This window comes from Erpetoichthys calabaricus, chromosome 4, assembly GCF_900747795.2.
Source record: "Erpetoichthys calabaricus chromosome 4, fErpCal1.3, whole genome shotgun sequence".
NCBI lineage: Eukaryota > Metazoa > Chordata > Cladistia > Polypteriformes > Polypteridae > Erpetoichthys > Erpetoichthys calabaricus.
In genome coordinates, this window is record NC_041397.2 from 128,585,969 (window position 1) to 128,604,030 (window position 18,062).

Consider the following 18,062-nt stretch of genomic DNA (forward strand, 5'->3'; position numbering starts at 1 on the left):
GTAGAATTTCAGTGTCTGACCTGCACAATCGATATGCCCCTTGTGTTATTGTAGGCTATCACATCGCAAGGCACAGCAACTTCCATATTTCCCCTGACATGGAATTTGACAGTTGCCACATTGTAAACAGTGCTAAGGGGGCTAATGTCTTGCTTGTTCTTGTACTCTGTCACAATTGTTTTACCTTTTTGTTACACAGCTTCTGTCACACCACACTGAAGCTTCACACAGTTGAATTTACCGGGTATATCATGGTGATTTGGTCGTACAGTGCTGTATCATTCATCATTTTCACTTTCCGTGTCCGCTGACCAATTCACATCGTTATCACTATTGCTTGATGCCAGCAATGGTTCAGTTTCAGTACGTTCTAAATAAGAGTATGTTCATTTTTTTTTTTGCCATCAAGTTTTCTTTTGACACTCCATCCCCACTCGTGCATATTGACAAGATATCTTAAGAGTATCAAAAACAGAAATATGCATGATTTTTTGCAGCATGTTACTTCATCCATTAGATGGCAGTAAAATACTGCCCAAAGCATTATTCAGGCTTAAACAATGTAAAGAGGATCATTACATGTCACCCCGAGTCTGACTCGTGGTTAACTGTAATTGAAGACAATTCCAAGCTCATGTCACATTTGGGGTTAAAGTCAGGGAGGTTAATGGGAACCAAGAAACAGGTGCAGGCATGCAGAAAAGTGTGAGGTTACTAGAGGATACTAAGGGTTAGGAGGCACCAAAATTGTTTATACACATATTCTGTGGAGACATTGGAAGTGAACCCCAGGATGATGTAATTTGCAACCCAAAGGCACTATGCTCACTGCAAATGGAAATGACAAGAACTATTAGAGAGGCAGGGAGAGGAAGGTTTTGAACAGGAAGCAGACAAGTTGCCCACCGAAGATTAAACAGGCATCCATGTAGGTCTGAGCGTGGGACAGCAAGTGTTTATATTTTGAGTCCATTTAATTAAATATGACAAGGCACATATAAAGTTCCTTTGTTTTCTAAACAGTGGTGGTTTGGCACAATCCAGGGATGAGTCCTGCTTAGATGCTGCCAGCACAGGCTCCAGATGTTCATGAGCCTACAACCAGATTAGGCAAGTTTATACAATGGAGGGTGGTCTGAATTCTTATTATTCTGGTTCTGGATGGCATGCTAGGAGGATTCCTTTGAGATAACTGCAAAAATCTGTACTTGTCAGTAATAAAAGAGAGAGAAAAAACGTAGTTAATGGCCATTAGTTTATTTAACATAAAAATTTTACAGGAATTTTGCAGCACATCCTAAACATGGCCAAAACACAAGTTTAAAGTTGATCAATTTGGCATCCCCCCAGTATGAGTTTTAAGAGACCATCGGAACAGACTCACCCATGTGATGTACACATCCATTGCTTACAGTTACTTCAAGGACAAAGAAATGAGCCCAGTGGTATCTTAATGGACTCTATGATCAAACTGGGATGAATAATATCAGAGTGTAAGGAGGCGAACACAAGTCCATATTAGCCTCATGGCTATTTATATATATATATATATATATATATATATATTGCAATATATACAAAGTTTTGAATTCTTAAATTAAAATTAGACAATTACACTATTTTGTTTGTGAACAAACATTTACAACACCAGAGGAATTGTCCACTTCTCTCACAAAGCTTCAGAAACAAACTGGACAAACTAAACTGCACCTGTCTTTTTCAGTGCAAAAAGCATTAAAAAATAAAGATTTTTGAAGGGAAAAAACAAAAATAGTTACATCACCTCATGTAAGAACCACCAAAACACTTAAAAATAATCTAACAAGATGCCTCCCCGAAACCTCACCATGGAATTATTCAAAACCCGTACTTAAGGTGGGACCTTTTATTTAGACCAAAAGTACTCAAGAAAACTTGCACCTGTAGCAAAGTAATTCAATCACAATAATCTTAATTCAAATGAATACTGCAGCCCCCAGATTTGCCTCTTTAATAACGGAAACTCGTGTTCATTTTTTTGCACTATAAAAATTATGGCTTTTGTCTTTTTTGAAACACCTGTGTAGTTTTTATGTTTTTGAATGAGTCAACATTAAAAGAATTGAAAACATTTTTTTCTTAAATACAGTAAATTAAGAATTTCCTGGATTCCAGGGAACTTAAAATTTTATTTTCCAGCTCTATATTCTGAACCCAAGAAATACAGAGGATCTGCACTGTTCTTGGAAGACACATTACTGCACTCCCCCCCACCCAGACTTAAGCACATGAGAAACAAAACAGGAATAAAAGGCCCCACCGTACTGCCAACGTAACTGACAAGACCGCCTTATTTTGTTGTATGTGGAAATGTGAAGAATGCTGAAAGCTAATCCATGCGGATCTTCTGATTGGTCATCCGGTAAATTATGCTGTCATAACCAGGATCCATATTCCACAGGTTATAAGAGATGACTATGACAGCCAGAGCAAGAGCAATCATGATCCAGAGGATGATGTTAAAGATGACTGAATACTCAAAATTGTAACTGTAGGCAAGGTTATACGGGCTTCCGGGGTTACTCTGAAATAAAAATGTAAGATGGGTTATATTCTTAAATTTACACATTATTACAAATACCCCAAAACAGCTTTAACTTTTACAACTTAAGCAAAGAGCAAGAAAACTCAAACAATAAACACCACAATCAAATTCCAGTTCCTCAATCACTACATACACTGTCCGATGCAAATGAACCCACCAAATGTCCTCCAGAAATACCATAAAGCTGGTCAGACTTAATGTGAAAACACTTAAAATCTGACTTCCAGACAGCAAACTAGATTCACCTGTATTTATCTATACAACGTGCAAATCACACTACTGTTCTTTCCATGTTTCTTCATTTTGAGAGCTGGAAGGTTAAGTGATTTGCTCAGGGCTCCATAAGTCAGTGGCAAAGACTGAATTGGCAATCTTGTGACTTACCATCTGACAATATGGCCTCAGGGCTGCATGGCTATAACTAAAAATTCAGTGAGAGAAGTTCTAAGAAAATGCCATGTTAGAAATATTAACAATAACTTCACAGAGAAGAGGATATTCATGCAGACAAGGTTTCCTTAACTGAATTTGGCCTCAGTGTTCAGCAAACTACAGGATATCCTCCATTTCTTCACTCAGATCAGTTGCACAGGTTTTTGATCAGCCACATGAAATGGAAGCTGGTTCTCACGGTTACTGAGCATGCTTGTTGATTTTGGAAGTCTATCATGTATAGACTTCAAAGCAGCTTAAAATTATGAAAATATTAGACAGACTTGAGTGTATTAAATATTAGAGATGGGTTTACCACTGCTGTCTTAGATATCAGTTTTGGGCACTGTCCACTCCATGACTGGTCAGAAGAGGCATGGTGGCTGGCAAGCACATAGCTTAATCTTTTCAAAGGGAATGTACAGCCTGGTGACAAGCAGAAAGGCAGTACATTTTAAAATGCTAAGTGCAACCAATTCTTTAGTTTAGAACTTGTACTTTTAATTTCCTCCCTCATTGTACAACTCAATAGTTAATGTTTACATATTTAAAAAAAAACCTCATTTGGTTAAAGTTGCTCTCAAAGTAGTAATGGGAACACCTTATTTTTAATTAATTGGTTCAGAAAACAAAAACAAATGCACTAAAGTAATCTAAAAATAAGATTGTGGCCATAACACACATTTTTGAATTCATAGAGAAGTAAAACCAGCATCATTAGCATTTTCTGAGACTGCAGCAAGCCAAAGCACCAATCCGCTTAAATGAACTCCATTAACAGCCAGAATTTGCTTCTAAGAAAATGCAGCTGCTGTGCCCCTCCAAGACCTGGACTGCCACTCTTTGCTGCCGGACTTCGAATGTTATATTCTACCCACAGATAAATCAGCAACTGAACTTTTACATCTGGAGTACTCACGATCTGTACTGATTCCAGAATTGACCGTGTTTTTCTAACAAAAGGCGTTTCAAATGTCTTCACAGTCAGAACCTCCACCACCGAATTGTTATTGTAAATGCTGAAGATGTTATCTGCAAACTGATCAAAGAACAAAGCAATTACATTATAAGAAAAATAATAATTAAATCTCAAGAAGAAACTGAACAATAAATTGTTTACATACTCAAATGACAAGACCATCACTTGCATTCTTCATATAAAAAATACCCCATAAACCCATTCAATTTTTCAGCCCCAAATATTTAACTATGCTTTTGCCCCGATGAGACTATGTTAATAGTCCTCTCAACCCCCAGAAAAACAGCAAAATGACCAAGGGTAAAAAAATAAACAAACAAAAAACAAACAAAAAAAAATAATAAGCAAACACCAAGAAGACCTCACCACTTAAAATAACAACTGGGTCCCTGCCTAGGACTATGTGTTGCCCACTGCCAGCCCTCTATGGCCTTGCTCTCTGACTATTAGGAGGGATGGGTGTTACCTGGTGAATGCCATGTTTTCTGCTACTGTCCTGGCACCTAACTCACACTCTAGCATCAGAGTACTCCTGTCTTTAGCCATTCCAGGCATCCCATACATATAAATGGCATATCATCCTCTAGTGGTAGCCTTTATTCTGTATGATCTCTGCTGGTATACGTTTCCTACTATGATGCTGTTCCTGTCCTGTGTCACCAGTCTGCCATGTAAAAAATGTAAATGCACAACAATGAAGTGTGAAAATGCACATGTTCTTTCTGAAATGTATATTAATTCTGAATTACTGAAGCAACCTGAAGAGAAACGTCAATGAACCAAAAAAAAACCTGTTTTAAGAGATAAATATGCTCAAAGTGCTAGTGTAATAAATGTGCCAAAAACAACCCTAGGTTGGGTATTAACACTGCCACACACATGCGTCGGTGGACTCCCTCACAGGCTCTGTTGCGGTATGTAATAACCTGCCGGGGCAATGAGGGGGCATTGCCACTAATTCTGTCTTCTCTTTCTTCCCTCAGAGTGCTGAGAACCTGCCCGGTGAGGGAAAGTAGCACCACCCCTTCTGATCCCGTCGACATAAATCCCAGACGTCCTAGCAGAAGCTGCAGGACAGAACTCAGTTGAAACCAAACCACCCTAAACCTTTTTGTAAGCCTAAGAAGAGGAAAGTGCCAAGAAGCGCTGTTTACGTTATCTTTTTTCCATTTTTGTTTGACAACCTGGTTAACATTTCACTGCCTTTGAGTCTGTCATTACCGCACCTGACCACGAAACGTATATACGTATGCAGTCAAACGTTATACTGTATATAATAAAACACCAAGGTCTGTGTGTCCAGTCTCTCAGATCAATCTGACTGCTTAGTTTGGCTTTGGTGATGCGAAGAAACAGGAAGTGAGAGTGTGAGATACAAAGAGGATGTGTAAAGGCATAGGAGGCACACTGAAAGTCGACTTTAAAGATGGAAAGTATAAAACCAGACAGGAAGTGGAGGCACCTCGAAAATAATGACAGAGTTAGAGAAGCAGGTTTTATAGGAACGTGCTTGAGAAAGGAAGCACCGGTGAAAAGAGATTCACACATGTGAATACCAAGGAAAGATGCTGAAAGTATATATAGGGTAACAGATAACAAACGGTTTTGAATTCTTCTGTTACCTGTCCTCGATAGGTACTGTGGCTAGTTATTAATAAAACACAAAAATACACATCTACAACACATACCTTTTGCAGTTGACTAGCAAGTATCTGAGTAGCTTCCTTAAACTGATCCGATTCAGGGCCATAATGCTTGGCAATCTCCTCCAAACCAGCCATTTCCAGGAAATATAGATCTGGGGAATGATCCTTTGCCAAATGCTTATGCCGGGACAGCTAAAAAAACAAATCAAAAATGCAAATGATTACAACTGTTATCTACTGTAGAGGAGTAAGGCCTTCAGTGTAATAGCTTGTTTTTTTATTAGAAAAGAAAATGAAAACAATGTATTTAGTGTTTACTCAGTTTAGTGTGTGTTAATTTATATCTAATGTGTAAATAATTAAAACAATTATTAGCTCAACTCCAGTATTTAATGACGTCACCCTGCAAAATAGACATACATAATGCAAATACACCTTACTGCTTTATTTACTTAAGAAACATTTATTTAATAGAAACTCAGCGAGTACAAAAATATACAAAACTCTTTTAGTTCCACCAATAGTGTTGCATTCTTTCAGCTGGGAAACAGCATCTAAACACTTCTTATAATATCAATCAGTCTCTAATGTATGATATGAGAATTTACATTGTTTTTTCTAAAATGTCTCCCACTCCAAAGTTGTTCCTAACATTGTTATTTTTGCCATAAAAGTTTGTTTGGCTTGGCTTTCAATAACCACCAAAATTCAGTGCCATAAACTGCTTGCCTCTTTCTAGATTTGCTCTAGTTCTGACACAAAATGTTTCAAAGTCTTCATGTAAAAATCTAATATGCAACATAGGCACTTGTTTATTGTATTTTTTTTTTAAATCTGTTATTTATTAATTCATGAAATTACCTAACACCAATAGGCGCCATGTGAAAAAGCAATCTCTTACTTACACTTTTTTTTTTTTTAGCCATATTTAAATGCAGTGATGGCCACCAAATACTTATTATAAATTCAGTCATACTCTTTCTCAATGTCAGTGTTTCACATAACTACAGAAATTTTTGATGGCTCTTGTTGTAAAACTGTTTAATTCGTAAATGGTGGTTGGTACTTCAGCATGAACTGCTTAATTGAGTTCTTTCCACAACATCTCTATTGTGGTGATTATAGTATGGACTTTGACCAATAAGATGCATTAACTAAGATACTTACAATGTATGGCTCCTTAAGCCTTTCCTCCATCTTTCCATTATCCAACCTGCTAGATCTTAACACAGGGTCACGGGGGTCTGCTGGAGCCAATCCAAGCCAACACAGGGCGCAAGGCAGGAACAAATCCCGGGCAGGGCGCCAGCCCACCGCAGGGCACACACACACACACCCACACACCAAGTGGCATCTTTCTTCCAAATGTAGAGAACTTCTCTAATGTTCTCCTCATTCCAGCTATGACTGTCCAGATGTAATCTGTCTGGATCTATGTACACATGTTTGTTAAGACTAATCACAAACTTGACCACTATTCTTCTCCTTGTTGGGTGAGCCATTACGGTGACTTCTTTATCTTGACCTTGATTAGGCTCCTCGAGTTACCTGACCAACTGGTTACTCAAGCATGACTCCAGTGTGGATTATAACATCCCTTTTCAGGGGAAGTTTTTTCTTTTGTTGTTTTTGAACCAACATGAGTGTCAAATATTTGGACTGCTTTGTCCGACCAATCCACTCAAAAGTTTATATGGGTGACCTGATGGGTCAAGGGACAATAAACCTCTAATGAACATTGAAGCCTGCAAGCCCTTACACCACAGCAAAGTATAGATTTTAAAAATAGCAGTTATTTTCTTTTAGACTTTGAAATTTCTCTCTTATAAAAATAGTTCTTGAACAGACTATGGATCTCCATGGCCTTGCATATTATAAAGAAGGCTGAAAAGCTCGACTAATGAGAATTTCCAAGTGAAATCTCATTGAAGGACATAAAATAGGATAAAATATTTGCAAGATAAAAACGGGGACACACAATGATAAATATCAAAAAAATAATACAATGTCAGCATTACTGTGTGTACAGCAACCTCTACGAAATTATGCCTTTAAAATCAAATGCCACATGAAATCAACCACAAAAAAAAGCTGAGATTTAAGTCTTTACAGATTGTCACACATGCGTGTTGGAGGATCTCCTCACAGGCTGAATTGAGGTATATGACAACCAGCTGGGGGTGAGAGGAGACACTGTTGCAAACATTCGGTTCTTCTGTACCTGCAGCACTGAGAAACCTCCCAGTGAGGTCACTTAGCTCCACCCCTTCTGGTTTCCACACTATAAGAAGCCCAACTGCCCAGAAGGAGGTGTCATTTCCCAGCAACAACCCTTGCTTTTTGATAGCCCAAGACAGCTTATTGTTTTTTGTCATTGTGCTCAAGTAGCCACTTGCTTTGCTGCCTAAAGACATGATTTTTTTGTTTGGACATTCATATTAAACATGACGGCCCAGCTGGTGTCCCAACTTTTCATTCTTGCACCTGGCCACAAGATATATAAAAACAACACAGTAAAAATAAAGCATAAGCAGTGCAGTGATCTTGACAAAATTCTATAACTCAGACTGATTTTGACTATACTATTAAAAATAGCAGCCTTCCTCCATTTATAGTGTTCCACAACATGAGCTGAATTTGCTCAGTTGATAGACCCTGGCCTACAATACACAAAATCTACCAGGCTTACCAGAGTGGTCATATCATGTAGAACCTGGAGTTCAGACAGAAACAGCAGATCCACCTGGAAAGGGAGCAAAGAACATGCTTATTTGTCTGTTAAATTAAAAAAAACAGAAAGGCAACGGCACTGGCCTTCACTGGTGTTGCTGTTAATAACCAATGGACCAGTTGCTCACCTCACTATTTCGGCTCAATGAGTTTGGCATGAGAGAGTTGAACACAGAATTCTCTTGGAAAATTCGATTTCTGATCTGTCGTAATGTCACAGGCAAGTCTTCAAACACAGTATTGGCTTTCCCCACCATATAAATCCTCTGCAAAAAAAAAAGTACACAATTTATTTTATTCAATGCACGATATTCCAATGTGATACACTAAAATAACAACAAACTGCCAAAAAAAAAAAAAAAAAACTATTCTAGTTTTTGAATTCCATACTTTTAAAATGCATTTAGAATCGGGCAGATGACTTGTTCAGGAGTGATTATGCTGGACTTACCAAGGAAACCATGTGATTATCATCTTTACAACCTTGCTATGTAATGAGCACAGTAAAATGGAAAGAATCATTTACAGTTAGCAATGATTGGATAGAAAACCCAAATCATAGCTACTACGATGACTTCATATTAAAAATAACATAACGTTACTAAGTTCACTTAATCCAGTCCAGGGTTGTGTGTGGTTGAAGCCCTCCCTGGAAGCATCAACCGTGACACTAGCCTACCACAGGACTTGCAGGTAACCTAACATACATATCTGTGGGATGTGAAGGAACACAAGTTGCTGGGGGTTTGGGGAGACACATGCAGAATGTGCAAACTCCACAATAACAATGACTAGATACATAATTTAAACCCCAACAGCCAGATCTGTGAGGTATCAGTACTAATCACTGAGCCACCATCCAGCTCTCTGATTAGAAATGTGAAGCTCAAGTACATACTAAACAATTCTATTTATGGAATATCAAAAAGCACACCTCTTCACTTGGAGTCAGCTGTAACACAACAGGGGTGTCTTCAGAGAACATAGAATGCACAGTGTTTGCGACTCCATCAAGAGAAATGGGAACAGCCTGTAGAGCAGAGAAGGTAGTTATTAATCACAACTGAATATACTCAAGCCCTTCCGAATACATTTTTATTTTTTATAACTTAATTTGCATGTATTTAGTACCTCTACCTTTAACTTGTCAATTAAGCCTCTATTTCAACTTGGACATTTATTTATTTATTTGATGCAGTCAACTCAGTTAATCATTGAATTACCAATTAAAAATAAAAAATAAAAAAATGTATTGAATTAGGTATAACAGACTGTTATGCCTGTTGACATTATTGGGTGAGCTCAGAAGTGATGGACAATGGAACAAGAAATGAAAATGCTTATGAGAGTACATTACAATCTGTCTGGTAAATAAACAAAACATACACTCTAATTATGGTGCGGAAGATTATAAGTTGCTGTTGTAGTTCCATAATGTTTTTTCAGTATGTTACTGTGAACTGTAGGAATTCTTTGCGTTACTATATGAAGGATACTAGTACATAAAAAATAAGAATATTTTAATTAAGTTACACATACTTAATTTACTTAAATTTCCCTCTGGATCAATAAGGTATGTATGTGTGTGTGTGTGTATCTATCTATCTATGATATCCAATAATTTAAGTGTAAGTCAGCAGCAGACTTCACTATGCTTATTGTGTATCACTAAAATGATTTGGCACACTTCAGGAGATTTTAACTCTATATATAAACGAAAGCACCCATCAAGAAATGAAACCCATACAATTAATTCATGACCAAATGTGTTAAGCAGAGAAGAGAAAAAAACAATTGTTATTGCCAGGAAAACAAAAATAAAAAGTACAGCAAGAAACTGGTTACAATTTCTTTTACTGCCTGAAAATTGATTGGTTGGATTGTTTTGCTTAAAGGGAAATTTGCATGTCTAACATGAGGAGGCTTCATGCTTATTGCTTGAATTTACCCTTTGATTCTAAAAGAGCTTCAAGGGTTATATGACCACTAAAGAATTGCCTCGCTGCCCAAAAAAATATTTCAGATGTTCTTTATACTTTAATTTTCCACTAGGACAATTATGTTTTTTCCAAATGGTGGCATTAAGCTTGTTAACTTAAGGTATTTGCTCATATATTTGTCAAGGACACAATTTGAACATTGACTTTCTTTTTTATTTATAATATAACATATAGATATTCAGTAAACAATTTTCACTAATATTTTAGAGAATAAGACTGGTAATTGTGGTTAATCTGCTATAGGACAGGACTATACACCCTGTAATCCATTTAATCTAGTTCAGCATCATGGGGGCTAGTATTTATACCAGCAATATCAGGTGCAAAGCAGGAAACAAAAGGTGGCAGCCCATCAGAGGGCCCACACATGCACATATCCCCACTTGACAGAACAGGACTTATTAATTAATTCAAGACATGTCTTAGTAAGGTGGGTGGAAAACCAGAGTACCGAGAAAAAAACTGCATGCAGACACAGAAAGAATGTGCAAATTCTACCAAGTAAGAGGCACTGAATGAAGCTTTATGTAGCACTAATGCTGGTAGATGTATGATGTATGTGTGGGAGACATGGTGCTGGGTAAAAAAAGCCAACTGAAGTGTTCACACCCTCAGAACTACAGATGCTGGCCTACTGGCCCCAGATAGTGTTGTCTTATCTACATATTGTTACTTTCATACATCTGCATATGAACTAAACAAATACAAACGGCATAGGTTATGCACTTGATTTCTATAGTTATCTTTATATTTAAAACCTATGACTACAGTGCAATGTTAGTTTTGTACAATGAATACATGTTATATTCACAGTAGACACTGTGGGTTATGAAGTAACTCAATGCCTATTAAAAAGAATGGCAGCGAATTGCACCACGGGGTTGATGAAGAGGTGCACATACATGTGTGATTAAAAACTAAAGCTCCATGAACTCAAGCATGACACAGATATAGGAAACAGATTCTTACATTCTCAATAGGATATGAAGCTTCAGACTGGGCCAGCTCAAGTTCACTCACTCCCCTGACCACAATGACAATATTGGAACGAGGCCGATGGAACAGGCTTCCAACCTGCAAACCAGGCCATCCCAGGTCCTGCAGAAAAATAAAAAAAATATTTTTGTGAACCTGAATTTGATATAAAGTGCAAAATGCAGAAAAGCCAAAGAAAATTTAAAGGGATAGCGCTTCTAAGAAGCCTGTAATACATGGGACTTTTAGGGTACATTGGGGGAAGAGTTATGCAGCACATTTCTGTTTTATTTATGGACATAGTTAGTGCTTTTGTCGAGAACTAATACATCATATGCATCAGGCTTAGGAGAAAACATAAAAGAGATGTCAATGACAAAAGTTTAATTACAGTATTAACCTCCAATTCATTTTTGTTATGTCACTTGCAAGTCAAAGAGCATAGTGAAGAAGAGTGGAGAACTGGAAAGTCAGTGCGATCAAAGCTGCCAAGATTCCCCATTTAACAGCAGAAGTGGTGTCCACACATAAATCCATAGATGATACGGCACTCCTAGGACACAATAATAGTCTACTAATAAAAGCCCAGATGACACAAATTTAGAGACAGTTGATAAGTAGAGGAAATGACAGTGATCCTCTAAGGAAATGGCAGTGATCCTCTATGGCCCAACATGATAGTGATGATAGTGTAGATCCATAAGGGAAAGTGGGAGTATTTATGTACATTTTTTAGTGACACAATCTTATCATTTAACCAGAACACACTATCCACCTGAGGACTCCAATTCCCATAAACCACAGGATTGGACGGGATATCCCACCTCCATAAAGAAACTGGGAAAAACAGTACTGATAGTGTTGTTAGAAGCAGGCAGTTTCCTGAAGACATTCACTTGCCCAGCCTAGAAGACTTCCCAGAGGTAGCTGAGGCACACCTTAAGAATGTTGCCTTGACAAGGACAGATTTATCTACACTGAAGTGGGCTAGGCAGCAATGTCCAAAAGCTTAAGGAGCCTATGAAGCCACTAACGGATTACTTGAAAAAGTCCAGTTCCTCAAGGCTACCACATGTCAGATGGAAGCACAAAGTAAAGCTCCTTTACATGCCTTGGCAACTTATCTACAGGGTCTTGCATGAAACCCTGTGACAAAGGTAGGTGTAACGGTAGAGATAATAGAGATCTTTACCATACAGCACTCAAGGACACAATATGAAGGAATACATGCATATCCACCAATGAAGTTAAAGCAAAGTCAGTTCAGACATCTGACGTTGGAATGCATGAAGAATGTTGAGTTCAGGGTGAATGGGTTACTGGTTTACATGCAAAGGCCTAAGTAACCTATGCTTATACAATGGTAGAAAATGGCTCCAAGTCTTCTCAAAAAGTCCACAAATCTGTCATTGTACAAAACAAGTAGGAATTTGAAGAGGGGCAGGGACGAGAACTGATCTGGTATGGAGGTAAAATAATGCCAGTCTGTTGAGGAAGATGAAGCCAGACAAGGAGCACTTTGGTTTAATACTCTGATAAGACACCCCTAATGGAGTACTAGAAGGCCCAGTGGGGAACACTTTTGTTATTTTCTTTATCATTGGTATTGTGGCCACCTTGTTAAATTACATGAATAAAACCCCTTGCTGCCCATTACCTGGACTATACTGGTATCTTTCCAGGTATGGGGTCTGCTCCAGAGTGCCCAATCTATGGTATAAGAATATTCAAAAATGGTGGGACAGTTGGGAAAATGGTAATAAAACTGCTAATGCTAAATTTACTTTGATAAATTCTTAAACAAAAACAGTATAAAGACAATGTCCTTCATGTTTAACCTCATCAACTTTTTTTAAAGATATGTTTTATCATGGAATTGATGCCTGCAACACATTCCAAAACAGGTGAGGCAATTATGTTATGGTATACAGGTGCTGGTCATAAAATTAGAATATCATGACAAAGTTGATTTATTTCAGTAATTCCATTCAAAAAGTGAAACTTGTATATTAGATTCATTCATTACACACAGACTGATGTATTTCAAATGTTTATTTCTTTTAATTTTGATGATTATAACTGACAACTAATGAAAGTCTCAAATTCAGTATCTCGGAAAATTAGAATATTGTGAAAAGGTTCAATATTGAAGACACCTGGTGCCACACTCTAATCAGCTAATTAACTCAAAACACCTGCAAAAGCCTTTAAATGGTCTCTCAGTCTAGTTCTGTAGGCTACACAATCATGGGGAAGACTGCTGACTTGACAGTTGTCCAAAAGACCACCATTGACACCTTGCACAAGGAGGGCAAGACACAAAAGGTCATTGCTAAAGAGGCTGGCTGTTCACAGAGCTCTGTGTCCAAGCACATTAATAGAGAGGCGAAGGGAAGGACAAGATGTGGTAGAAAAAGTTTACAAGCAATAGGGATAACCGCACCCTGGAGAGGATTGTGAAACAAAACCCATTCAAAAATGTGGGGGAGATTCACAAAGAGTGGACTGCAGCTGGAGTCAGTGCTTCAAGAACCACCACGCATAGATGTATGCAAGACATGGGTTTCAGCTGTCTTATTCCTTGTGTGAAGCCACCCTTGAACAAGAGACAGCGTCAGAAGCGTCTCGCCTTTGGATTGCTTCTGAGTGGTCCAAAGTTATGTTCTCTGAGGTCCCAGAGTCTGGAGGAAGAGAGGAGAGGCACAGAATCCACACTGCGTGAGGTCCAGTGTAGTTTCCACAGTCAGTGATGGTTTGGGGTGCCATGTCATCTGCTGGTGTTGGTCCATTGTGTTTTCTGAGGTCCAAGGTCAACGCAGCCGTCTACCAGGAAGTTTTAGAGCACTTCATGCTTCCTGCTGCTGACGAACTTTATGGAGATGCACATTTCATTTTCCAACAGGACCTGGCACCTGTACACAGTGCCAAAGCTACCAGTACCTGGTTTAAGGTCCATGGTATCCCTGTTCTTGATTGGCCAGCAAACTTGCCTGACCTTAACCCCATAGAAAATATATGGGGTATTGTGAAGAGGAAGATGCAACACGCCAGACCCAACAATTCAGAAGAGCTGAAGGCCACTATCAGAGCATCATGGGCTCTCATAACACCTGAGCAGTGCCACAGACTGATCGACTCCATGCCACGCCGCATTGCTGCAGTAATCCAGGCCAAAGGAGCCCCAACTAAATATTGAGTGCTGTACATGCTCATACTTTTCATGTTCATACCTTTCAGTTGGCCAACATTTCTAAAAATCCTTTTTTTTTGCATTGGTCTAAATTTATATTCTAATTTTCTGAGATACTGAATTTGGGACTTTCATTAGTTGTCAGTTATAATCATCAACATTAAAAGAAATAAACATTTGAAATACATCAGTCTGTGTGTAATGAATGAATCTAATATACAAGTTTCACTTTTTGAATGGAATTACTGAAATAAATCAGCTTTGTCATGATATTCTAATTTTATGACCAGAACCTGTATTAGCAGCATCCAAAAATGGCCTAGTCCTTCAAGAGTATGGATGGGCCAAGGTTTGCCAATTTGCTAACAGATGTTTCACTGAATAATCAAGCACTTTAAACAATGTTTCCCAAAGTCAAATTGGTAGGATTTTGGGCATTTCACCCTGTACGGTGCACAATATAATTAAAAGATTCAAGGAATCAGGTCAAATTTCAGTGCATCAAGGGAGAGACCGAAAACCACTTTTAAATGTGCATGATCTCCATTTCCTCAGACGTCAATGGCTTAAAAACGGTTGTGCAGCTGTAATGGATATAATGACACAGGCATGGGAATGCTTTGGAAACCTTTGTGTGTCAACAATATTTACTGCTGCATTCACCAATGCAAGTTAAGGCTTTGCTGTGCAAAACAGAAGCCAGAAATACCCCCCCCCCCCCAAAAAAAAAGAAACCGTGTTCTCTGGGCCAAACAGGAAAAGGACCATCCAAGCTGTTCCCAGTGTTTTTTCCAAAAGCCACTGTCCTGTCTGTGATGGTATGGTGGTGTGTCGGTGCCCATGGCATAGATAATCTGTTTATCTGTGAGGACACCACAGAAAGACATGCACTGTACACATTTTTCAGCAACAGATGCTGCCATCCAGATGCCATCTTTTTCAGGTCCAGCAGGTCTATGCCAAACCACATTCTGCCTGGATTACAACTACACGACTACATAAACAGAAAGTGCGGGTAATAGATTAGCCTGCCCACAGTCCTGATCTGTCTTTGATTGATAATATGAGGTACATTATGAAGTGCAAAATACAACAGCGAAGTACAATTAACCAACTGAAGACCTTCATAATGGATGAATGAGGGAATACATATGATTGCTAAATGTAACCAACTTTTGTTTTCAGTATCCTATCACCCATGAAGTGTTTTGAAAAGAAATGGTGATGTTACACCATGGTAAACACTGGACTGTGCGAAGTTTTTTGGAGTGTATCGCAGTCAGATTTGACATAAGTGTATATTTTCAAAAAACAATTACATTCAAAAGGTAAAACTTTAAATAATGTGATGTAGTGTTTTTAATATAGTACAAGGTGAACCAAATTTATAAATCACTCCTTTATGTTTAAATTAAGTGTTATGTTTGCTTGGCTGTTTTGTGATTATTTAAAGTTTGTGGAAAGCTGTAAATTAAAATATACAAGGGACGTTCAAAATGTTTCCGCATTTTTTTTTTTTTTTTTTTTTAAACTCTAGTTATTAAGAATTTCAAAAACAAATGACATCACTTTTCTACATAGTCACCTTCCTTTGTGATGCAATTTTCCCAGCGTCATACCAACTTTTTAATGCCATCAGCAAAAAAATGTTTTTGGTTGAGCGTGTAGCCACTGATGCACTGCTACTTTCACATCAGGGTTCTCTTTCTTCAATCCTCGTGGTCATGGCTGTAGCTGGATGTCCAGAGCGCTCTGCATCCGTCGCACTAGTAAGGTCATTTTCGAACATTTCAATCCACTCATAAACGACTCTACATGAGAGAACTTTATCCCCATACTGACCATATATGCGGAGACAATTTTGTGCTCCAGGCACACCTTCTGCTCACAAAAAGCTTGTGACAGAACACTGTTCTTCCTTGGTGCAATTTATAAAAGTTTTGCAGCCATCTTCACCACAGGGTGACAACTCTTATAGTAAACTGCAAGGGCAGCTGCCTTGCCAGACAGAACTAGCCACATGACACGCTCAGACATGACCAATCACTACTCCTCCTGCCTTCATCGCTTCCAATGAAAATATAAAAGTGCGGAAAACTTTTTGAACGACCCTCATAAGTTTAAAATTAGCATGGATCTTATGCTACCTCAAAAGAAAAAGCACATCAATTCATGCTGTTTACAAGAAATAAATTAATCAATCAAACCAGTGGTTAAATGTATACACTTGTTTTCCTGAAAAAAAAAAACAAAACAATGTGCATCACAACCATCAAGTGTGTAGACATGGGCTTCAGAACACACCAACTGCCAAGCAGCCAGAAGGAAGGCAAAACATTTCCAAGGAAATGGAGGAGCAACAATATTTTCATTTTTTACTCAGTATCAGAAAAGATGCCACTAATTGTCAATTTAATATTAAATTAATCTTTATTTCAAATATTGGATTCCCATGTGTTCCAATTAAAGTGCTTCAGTAATTCTTTATATTTTGAAATCCTACATCCACTTCTTATCAAAAGCAATTTAAACCTTGCCTACAGGAGTGGTAATATAATCCTCCCTGGGGAGATTTTTTGCCAGAAAGAACCTGTAATCAATTTCTTTATTTTATGGATGTACAACAAAATCAGGCAACATAAAGTGTGGGGTACAGGTATAATATTTGTCAGATGATGGGCATGTTTGGGATGGAGACATATGGTCTAGATCTTGACAACAGAAACTCATATGACATGGAACATTACTGCAATGAACAGGAACTAGAGGTTATTCAGAAGGCTGAAAAGAAGGGGCTTAATATAGTTTGACCTTACCTAAAATATAACATTGGCTTGTGAACGACACATCTTGAGTGAGAGTAATTTCTCTATTGCTTTGAAGCCGAGATAGTCATCTTCAAATAAGTTTGTGTTTGGATGTGTGTACAATGTATTTGAAGATCACATAAATTACATCATTGAAAACAGTTTTGCAAGAGTACAGTTGGCAGGAAACTGAAGTATTGTTTCTTATAGAAAGGTTACTCAGTAGAGATCTGTGCAGAGCGGATTTTATCTTGCACCTATGTTATACAAAAAAGCTGTTTTCCTGGGCAGGAGATAAAGTGGTACATATGTTCACATGCAGACCCATACCATTCTACTTCTGTTTTACTTTACTGAAAATTGAAGGGGAAACCCGTAATATGGCAGAGGTTACAATAGATGTAATGGGTGTAAAATGGGACCATACCTTGGACAGGTGTCAGTTGATTGCAAGGCACACTCATACAAACTTGTATAATCACAAATACAAAGACAAACATGCACAAATAAATGATTTGGTCTTATAGAGTATTTCACCTTGGTACCATCAGAAAAGCTTACCTGGTCATTTTCATGTATGGAGAGCCTTTGGACATAGACTTGCCCTTGTAGCACAAATGCTATTTTCCATCATGCTGTATTAATCCAATATATTTTATTTATTATTAAAATTTTAAAACTTTGACCTAAATGGTTACGACCTGTTCAACCAGGTATGT

The 18,062-nt window shown here is 38.0% G+C and overlaps 1 protein-coding gene across 1 annotated transcript in view; it reads right to left on the minus strand.

The window, feature by feature from the left end:
- Window positions 1-1,238: 1,238 nt before the first annotated feature.
- atp6ap2 (ATPase H+ transporting accessory protein 2) overlaps window positions 1,239-18,062 on the minus strand; it is a 28,616-nt gene continuing 11,792 nt past the window's right edge. Inside the window, exons 3-9 of the mRNA XM_028799783.2 lie at window positions 11,341-11,469; window positions 9,306-9,401; window positions 8,500-8,637; window positions 8,331-8,384; window positions 5,684-5,833; window positions 3,936-4,055; window positions 1,239-2,563 (exon numbers count right to left, since the gene is read on the minus strand). Coding sequence (XP_028655616.2) covers window positions 2,369-2,563; window positions 3,936-4,055; window positions 5,684-5,833; window positions 8,331-8,384; window positions 8,500-8,637; window positions 9,306-9,401; window positions 11,341-11,469 — 882 coding nt within the window. The 3' untranslated portion in view covers window positions 1,239-2,368. The remainder of the gene's footprint in view (window positions 2,564-3,935; window positions 4,056-5,683; window positions 5,834-8,330; window positions 8,385-8,499; window positions 8,638-9,305; window positions 9,402-11,340; window positions 11,470-18,062) is intronic.